At 36.4% G+C, this 9,561-nt stretch overlaps 1 protein-coding gene across 4 annotated transcripts in view; it reads left to right on the top strand.

Moving 5' to 3' along the window:
• Rev3l (REV3-like, polymerase (DNA directed), zeta, catalytic subunit) overlaps positions 1–9,327 on the top strand; it is a 178,360-nt gene extending 169,033 nt beyond the window's left edge. For all 4 annotated transcript variants that reach the window (XM_005377902.2, XM_005377901.2, XM_005377904.2 and 1 more), the window contains 2 exons: positions 2,232–2,441; positions 9,170–9,327. In XM_005377902.2, coding sequence (XP_005377959.1) covers positions 2,232–2,441; positions 9,170–9,310 — 351 coding nt within the window. In that variant the 3' untranslated portion in view covers positions 9,311–9,327. The remainder of the gene's footprint in view (positions 1–2,231; positions 2,442–9,169) is intronic.
• Positions 9,328–9,561: the final 234 nt, after the last annotated feature.

Genomic DNA, 9,561 nt, shown 5'->3' with positions numbered 1-9,561 from the left:
CCAAAAGTTTGGGTGGTAAACATTTTGCCACAAAATAACTCAGACTAAACCAGCTAATGGTAAAGAAATGGAGAGCATATCTCCTCAGAATCACCTTTAAGTAAATCTTTTTTCCTTTTTTATTCAAATGTATGGCCTCCTCCTGTTTGGCCAATGGCAAGCTGACATGCCTAACTAACCATGTGGAACTAAGTGGCCAGTGGCACTAGTCATGAATGTAACGGGGCATAAGCTCCTAAGAACCATGAATCCTGGAGGTCATTTGGGAAGGAGGACTGACTGCTTTGTGATTACCTGAACCCATGGTCAGGAGCTGACACAGGCCCTTTTGCTCCCAGTAGTCTGTCTCCTGTCCTGTTCATGGCATCAGCTGCCTATAAGTGCTTTGGGGGTTGTTTTGTTTTGTTTTTGTCATTTTAGGCCTACTGCAGGTCTTTTGGGGCCATTGACTAAGAATCAGTACCATTTAGAGTGAGTCAAACACCTTTACCATTTATTGCCATTTGTTCCTACTGTGGGTCATTTTGTGGCAGTTATGGAGTAGAGGAGATTCAGAGGTAGACAGAATTTTCAGGTATTTGTTCCAGTTTGGAGTACTCACTTTGATTTGCATTGGTATGGTTTCATTTGCTTTTGTTTCTTTTATCTTTCCCTTACAACCTTCTTTATTCTAGGATAGGCAGTCCACTTTCAGTACCCCTAGAATTACATAAACCTTTTGGGGCTTCTTTGTGAACCCATGTATAATTCAAGGTTCTTGAAACATTTGTGGACAAAAAAGCTTAAGAGATTTTTAAAAAGATAGGGACCCTGGTGGTATGTTTGAGGAGGTCTGTTATAAACTGTTCAGAGTGCTTATGTTACTTTGCAGAAAAAAAAAAAGAAATGGAGAGCAAAAACTTGTTTAAGAAATGTGTGAGGTATAGTATTCAGACATAATCCTCAAGAAACCAAATGAAAAAAGTAATGCTAAGTTAGCATTACACTTAGCATGCAACTTGGAGTCTTAGCATGAGGAGCTTTGCTTAAACTTAACCTTGAAGGAGTGCAATGTGAATCTGTAATAATCTGGGGTACATTTTTCTAGTAGTCATTTCTAACTACTGGACAGAGACTGCACTTTAGATGTGTGCGTTTATTTGCAGTTATCTTAGACTATGAAAAGCAGATAGTATTCAGGCAAACTGATGAAGAAAAGTTGATACGCAAATCTTACTTATTTCTCAGTAAGGACTTTCAAAGGGAAGGAAAATTATAAATTGGGAAACTGAGGTTGAAGCCTTGCTTCAGAAAATTTATGCTGGCTGTCATCTATAATACTGTGTCCTGGCTCTTAAGTCAGGAAGCTCAGAATTTTTTTTTTTTTTTTTTTTACTATGTTTCATTTTATTGCCAGCAAGAATATTAAGCCAATGGCATTTCTGAGAGGGTAACCCAGTAATTTTTATGCAGAGTAATTTATAAGACACCAAAGAGTATCAGAAGACTGATCTGAAATTAGTATTAACATCAAATGAAGAATTCCTAGGTGATACGTACCTAACTAAATTTGAAATATTTGGGGTACACTTTTGCTCAGATTTTGCACCTACTGCCTAACAAGTTTTTTTTAATCTTTCACTTTGTTTCTATGGCCCAGATTATGCCACCTTAAAATGGTATTCACTCTCAACTTGGATTTTTTCCATTGTCCTCTATGATCTCCATACCCTGTATAATCTTAGACATCTCAACCAAAAATCTGAGAGGCAGGAGGTAGTTCCCCACTCCACCAAAAGAAAAAAACAATATATCTGATGATTTCAAGATGTAACTTATGCAAGTATGGTGACATACACTTATGATCCCAGCTACTTGGTAGATGGAAGGAGGCAGGAAGATCATAGATTTGAGACTACCCTGGGCAATTTACTGAGACCCTGTCTCAAAATAAAATTTTAAACAAGGGCTGAGGATGTCATTCATTGGTCCAGCATTCGCCTAGCATGCCCTGTGTTCTCTCCCTTGTACCACAAAGCCCCAAAAAAGTAAATTCAATGAAAGCAATAACTTTGTTCATTTTCCAATGTCTATATCCCACATCTAGAGAAGTATTTGTCTGACATATAGTAGCTACTGTGCATATGGTGAGTGAATGAATAAAATAAAGTCTGAGTAAACCTGTCATTAGCATGAGAATGGCAGCTCTGCCGTTAAACTGGCTCAGACTTATTTCTGAATTGATGTTACAGATCCAGAAAGCCACCAGCTCCTCACGAAGCGAACTTGAAGGAAGAAAAGGCACTATTTCTCAATATTTCACTACTTTACACTGTCCTGTGTGTGATGACCTGACTCAGCATGGCATCTGTAATAAATGTCGGAGTCAACCTCAGCATGTTACAGTCATCCTCAATCAAGAAATCCGAGAGTTGGAGCGCAAACAGGAGCAACTTCTAAAGGTATGGCCTTATTCAGTAGACCTGGATTCTCAGGAGTCTGATACTTCAGGGAGACAGTCAACTCTTGAATTAAAATGTGAGAGAGAAAACTGCTGTGAAAAATGAATTGAGGATTCTAAACTGCTAAAACTTCTTAAAATTTAAGATACTACAGTTGAACTATTAAAATAGGTTAATTTGTTTCATAATTTAGTTTTTATTCACTAAGTCCTTTTTGCCAAATACATGTTGAAGAATTAATTACACAGTATTTATCTCCTAAAACATAATTTAGAGTAGTTGGTGCTACTTCGTTGTCTCTCTCTCCCTTGTTCTCTCTCCCCGTCTCCTTTTTTTTTGGTCTTTTTGAGACAGGGTCTCCCTATGCGGTGAGGCTGACCTTGAGCTCACTTTGTAGCCTAGGCTGGCCTTAAACTCAAAACGATCCTCCTGCCTCATCCTCCCAAGTACTGGGATTACAGGCACGTGCCACCACGCCCGGCCCCCTCTGCTTTCTTTTGAGAGGGGTCTCTGTTGTTGCCCAGGTTTCCCATGTACTCCCAGCTCATATGACCCCTCCCTTCAGCCTCCTGAGTGGCTGGATTATGTGCAGGTGGTTGTACACCTGGCTTAAGTATCCCTTAATCACTGGAATACACTATATTTTCTTGATTCTTAGGATCTTCACTAGTAGCCTTTTTAATTTTTGACATTTTTTCATGTTTTATAATCTTAAACTTTTGTGTGACATGAAACTTTGAGGGTCATTTAAATTCTGATCATTATCTAAGATTATAGTGCTTCTCTTTTAAAAACTTGCCTCATGACTGTTTTTCTATATCTTATTATACATCAGAGTCATCTGGGAGCCTTAAAGAGTAAGGAATCTTATGCTTTCACAGCCAAAGATGCTGATTTCATTGGTTTATTTGCAGACTCATTGTTAGCCAAGGCTTAGAACTATTGGTCTTGACTGCTACTTTCAAATTCACAATTTGATTTTTTTCATACTGTGATTTTTCTCTTTAAATTAAGGAAATAAATAACTTTTTGATTGCTATATAAAGACAACTATGTAATTTGAAGAAATAGTGTTTATAATAAATTTAAGAAATTTTTTTGGTAATTGTGTGTATATTATATAGATTTTTTTCTGACATGTTAATTGTATATATTTATGGAGTGCAATGTGATAATACATGGATACAGTGTAATGATTAAATCAGAGTAAATAGTATTTCAAATGTTGCTTCTTTTCTAGCTATTTTGAGATAGCTCATTTGTAAACTGATCACCTGCTATACCAAAGAACAATAGAACATATCCTTTCTAGCATCTAGTGACCACGATTTAACTACTACTGTGAGATAAGTTTTTTTAGCTTCCACATATGAGTGAGAACACGCACTATTTTCTTTCTCTGCCTGGTGTATATCACTTAACATAATGTCCGCTGGTCCCGTACACACTGATGCAAATGACAGAACTTTTTATGGCATTGTGCATATGTGCATATGTACATTTTCTTTTTCCACTCACCTACTGATGGACACTTCAGTTGATTGGCAATTACAAGTAATGCCATAATAAATATGGGAGTGTAGTTATCTTTGGTGTAGCACTTTCATTTCCTTTAGATATACACCCAGAAGTGGAACTGCTGGATCGTGTAGTAGTTTTGTTTCCAGTTTAGTTTCCTTTTTTGTACTGGGAACCGAACTCAGGACCTTGAGCTTGCTGGGCAGGTGCTTGAGCCACTGAGCTATATCTCTGGCTCTTATTTGTAGTGATTTGAGGAACTTCCATGCTGTTTTCCATGATGGCTGTACTAATTTACGTTCCCAGCAAATGCATGAGAGTTCTCCTTTTTCAGCACTCTACAGAATTTATTATTTTTGTCTTTTTGATAATAGCCATTCTAATAGGGGTAAAAGCTCTCATTGTGGTTTTGATTTGTATTTCTCTGATTAGTATTGTTTACCATTGTTTTCATATACTTGTTAACTATGTGTTTATTTGAGAAACTGTATATTTAGGTCTTTTGCCTATTTTAAATCAGGTTACTTGTGGGTAGGTTGGTTTGTTTGCTGTTGAGTTTTTGGAGTCCCTTGTATATTCTGAACATTACATGTATAGTTTGCTAGTATTTCCCCCTATCTTAGTATGATATAATCACAATTTTCTATTACTGTTTTGGAGGTATTATTCAAAAAAAATCTTGGCTCACACTGATGTCTTCAAATAATTCTCTTATGTTTTCTCCTAGAAGTTTCATAATTTTAGGTCTGACATTTAGGTCTCTGATGCATTTTGAGGTGATTTTTGTATATGGTTGAAATGAGTCTGTTGTTATTCTACATAGGAACATACAGCTTTTCCTAACACTATTTACTGAAGACTGTCCATTCTGCAATGTATGTTCTTGGCATCATCGTTGAGAATCACTTGGCTTTAAAGACATGGATTTATTTCTGGATTCTTTTTTCTGTCCCATTGGATTGTATGACAATTTTTATGTCAAAACTATGCTGTTTTGGTTACTGTAGCTTTGTTTATAGCTGAGTATTATATCTTCAGCTTTTTAAAAATTTATTAGTAAAGTACATGTTTGTAATACATAATTACATTCATTCTGAGGAGTTGGTACATATGCCTGTCTTCTTTTTTCACCCCCTTTCCTTCCCCCCGTCGTTCCCTCTCCATCTCTTGGTCCCTTTCCCTTTTGCAAAAAATCTGTTTGGATACTGGAGGCCTTTTGTAGCTCCATGTAAATTTTAAGATTTTTTTTCTATTTCTTTGAAGAATGTTATTGTTATTTTTATAAGAATACACTGAATCTATAGATCATTTTGTGAGTGTGGATATTTTAACGATATTCTGATATGAGTACTTCTCTTTTGTGTGGTGCATGCATCTGTGTGTGTCATCTTCAACTTCTTGCCTGTTTTATAATTTTCATTCTAAAGATCTTTTATTTCCTTGGTTAAATATATTCTTAGGGCTTTTCTGTTTCCTTGGTTTTTGAGTTTTTTTGTTTTTGTTTGTTTTGTAGCTATTGTGAATGGAATTATTGTCTTGACTTTTGAGGAAGTTTGTTATTAGTGCGTATAAATGCTGCTGATTTTTTTTTATGTCCATTTTTCTTACCATGCATCTTTACTTAATTCATTAGTTCTAACAGTTTTTTCATGAGGTCTTTAGTTTTTTACATTTAACATGATATTTTCTTCCAAAGGGTAATTCAGTCTCCTCCTTCCTATTTTGGATGTCCTTTATTTTACTGTTTTCATTAATTGCTCTAAGACTTTGAGTACTATGTTGAGTAAAAGTAGTAAAAGGAAGTTGTTGCAGATGTTAGAAGAAGTACTTTCAGCTTTTCCCTATTCAGTATGATGTTAACTGTAGATTTGTTATATGGCTTTTGTTGTGTTGAAATAAATTCCTTCCATACCTTATTTGCTCGTATGATTTTTAAAGACAGGGGCTGCCCTTGAACTCACTATGTAGCCCAGGCTAGCCTCAAACTCATGGTAATACTCCTGCATCCTCCTTCCAAGTACTGGGTTTATAGGTGTGTACTACCATGACAAGTTGTTCAGAATTTTTATCATAAAAGGATATTGAATTTTGTATATTTTTTGCATCTGTTTATGCTTCTGTTGATGTATTACAGTTTTTGACCTGCATATGTCAGGCCATCCTGTGCATATGTGCGGTAAATCCCACTTGATCATGGTGTACAATCTTTTGAAGATGCTTTAGATTTGATTTGCTAGTATTTTATAGAGAATTTTTATGTTGTGTTCATCAGAGATATTGGTTCAGTTTGTTGTTGTTGGTTCTGATATAAAGGTAACATTGGCCTCATACAGATGAGTTTGGAAGAATACCATCCTTAACATTTTGGCTGATTTTGATATTGGTAGTAGTCATAATAGGTTGAGAAGAATTGGTATTCTTTTTTAAAAGTCTGATAAATTTAGCTCTGAAGCCGTCCATCGGTCTTGGACTTTTTTGGGGGGACACTCTGGTGATTCAATCCTGTTACTCATTTTTGGTCTATTTAAGTTTTCTGTGTCTTCATAATTCAATTTTGGTAGGTTATGTCTCCATAAATATATTTGTTTTTTCTGTTTTCCAACTTGTTTGCATATAGTTGTTTATAATACTTTCTAGTAATCGCTCATGTTTCTATGGTATCAGTTGTAGTGTCTTTGTATCTCCAACTTGTCTTCTGTTTTTTTTTTTTTTCAGTCTAACTAACATCTTGTCAGTTGTGTTCATCTTTTTATTTTTTTTTTTTCTCCGGTACCAGGAACCGAACTCACGACCTTGCGCTTGCCAGGCAGGCGCTTTGCCGGTGAGCTAAATCCCCAGCCCCGTGTTCATCTTTTTAAAAAGCTAACTTTGTTACAGTAAGCAAGCTCTTGTTTTTAGTCTGTAGTTCATTTTTTCTGCTCTGTTCTTTATTCTTTCCTTCTACTAGTTTTGCATTTGAATTGTTTTTCTAGTTCCTTGTGCTGCATCATTAGGTTATTTGAAATTATTTTTATGTAGGTGTTTATTACTATCAACATCACTCTTAAGAGTGAGAGTGTTCCACATGCTGATAAAAATTATTCATATATATATATTATGGACCTGTTGATTGAAATGTTCTATAAATCTCTGTAGCTTCATTTTGTCTACAGAATAGTTTAACTGCAATCTTTTTATCTTGATAGTTTCATCTAGAAGATCTCTTGATAAAAGTGGAGTATTGAAATCTCCAATTATTATTATATAATATCACTTTAGCTCTGAAGTCTCTTATCTGATATAAGCATAGCCACTCCTGTTCATTTTTGGCTTCCATTTGTATGAGTATCTTTTCTGTCCTTTCAGTGTATGTCTTTACCAGCAAAATGAGTTTCAGGCAGCATGTAGTTGAGTCTTAGTTTTTAATCCATTCATTTATAATCTGTTTACATTCAAGATGATTTTTGATAGGTGAGGATCCTGTCATTTTGTTGTGTTCTGGTTATTTTGTATGTTCTTTGTTCCTTTGTAGCTTGGGGTTTCCTCCATTGGTAAGATTTAATTATTTTATCTCTTTTCTTTAAGCTCTACTAGTTAATTTTTCTTTCTGATTCCAGAGTAGGACTTCTTTAGGCATTTCTTGTGAGACTAATCTAGTGGTGACATATTCCCTCAAGTTTTACATGACAGCTTTGCTAGGTATAATATTCTTGCTAAGTTTCCTCTTGGGGGACTCAGAACATACCCTATTCTTTTCTGGCCTGTAGCTTCTACTGTAAAATTTGCTTGTAGTCTTAGGGGATTTCATTTGTGACCTGATTCCTTGGAGAGGACTTTTTCTGAGTTGTACGTGCTTGGGAACCTTCGAGCTTCCTCAATCACTTGGATGTTTGTGTGTGTTTTTTTACCTCTATCCCAAGACATGGGAAGTTTTGAGTTTTTATTTCATTAAGTAGAGTTTATGTTCCTTTTTCCATCTCTTCTGCAGCACTCATATGAAAGTATTTCTTTGCCTGTTTGCTTTTTATAAGTCACGTAGGATTATTTTTGTCTGTCGGCACTTTCTTACATCTTTTTGCTTCCCTAAAATTATTTTGAGTTTCCAGGCATTGTGTAGATTTACTTTTCTTTGGGGTCTGTCAGCAGAGAATTTGAGTTGCTTTGGAGGCATCACTACCTTGCTTTCTCATGTTTGTCTCTACATAGATATCTGTGCCACCAGTGAAACAGTTGGTTCTATTAACTTTATATGGTGTTTTTTATACTGAAAGACCTGGTGATGCATCCTAAGATGTAGGGTGGGTCGACTTTGGTGCTGGGTGAGTATAGTACCCCAGCCTTCGTATATCTTCCTCAACTATAATCAATGTTAGCAGTGCCTGCGAGTGGCATAGGCTCTAGGGATTTGTAGGGCTGCATCTCCTAGGAGCAAGATTTGCTGATGGTTCCAGGCCTGTTAGCCTCTGAGCAAGGGCAGGTCATGTGGCTATTTCCATGGACCTTAGGCATGCCAGGGCCACATCTACAAATTAGGTCTAGCTCAGTGAGGCGCACACAGCAGTTTTCAGGGCTGGGAATACCTGGATGTGGTTTGAAGATGGCTCTGTGCAGCAGCAGTCCTGGTATAAGGTGGCACAAATCGACTGGGCTTCTGGAGTAATGCAGCTATATAAACTACCCAGGACTCCCCTAAACTGGGTTCATGGCTTGTGGAAGCTGCTGGGCACTTCCTTTTTACCTTTTCCCCATGTTGGGGAGTCCCAGCTAATCCCTACTTGAGAGATGGGTTAGTAGATGCTTTGTTTCCTTCCTTACAAGACTATCTTAAGTCTCCATGTTCCTTAGTATCTCTGTCACATACCCACCATGTACCAGTTCTAGTTGAATAGTTGTTTCTCTTTGTAGGAAGGAAAGTGTCAGATACCTCTATAGTCAGCAGTCTTGCAAAGGTCATATTTCTATATGAATTGTAATGGATTCTATTGTAAATGACAGTTAATCATAGAGAAGGAATGAGTCCTACTACTGTTGTGTGAAATAACATCCTTTAGGAATGTCTTAACCCATGGGGCTTCCAACAGGTAAATATAAAATTTTCTGTAATATATTATATGTCATTTATTTATTTACTAGTAATCTGTAGTGGGTCAGAGAAGTTATAAAAATTTGTTATTTACCCATATGCACAGAAATGTTCCCTATATTTTTATGTGTTTCTCTTATGTTTTCAGATATGCAAGAACTGTACAGGTTCCTTTGACCGACATATCCCATGTGTTTCTCTGAACTGCCCAGTACTTTTTAAACTGTCTCGAGTGAATAGAGACTTATCCAAGGCACCGTATCTCCGGCAATTACTAGACCAGTTTTAAATTGTCAGTGTCACAGAACTCCAGGTGCTATTTTGTTCAGTGTTTACCACTAAACTGTTGTGCATGGTGCTGTCTCAACTTTCATTGAGTCAAGGATGTTCACTGTCTGTTATCTAAAGACTACGAAGACTTTTATGCTTACAGAATCAAAAGTTATCTTTGTTGATCTCTGAATAGTTCACTTCTTACAGTGTACAAATTCCTCATGCTTTCACCTTTTTAACATTGTTTTATAATACAGGTGTTGGATT

This window comes from Chinchilla lanigera, unplaced genomic scaffold, assembly GCF_000276665.1.
Source record: "Chinchilla lanigera isolate Chin_1 unplaced genomic scaffold, ChiLan1.0 scaffold00010, whole genome shotgun sequence".
Taxonomy (NCBI): domain Eukaryota; kingdom Metazoa; phylum Chordata; class Mammalia; order Rodentia; family Chinchillidae; genus Chinchilla; species Chinchilla lanigera.
Note: the sequence above shows the minus strand (reverse complement) of the source record. Positions and strands in the feature narration are given on the sequence as shown.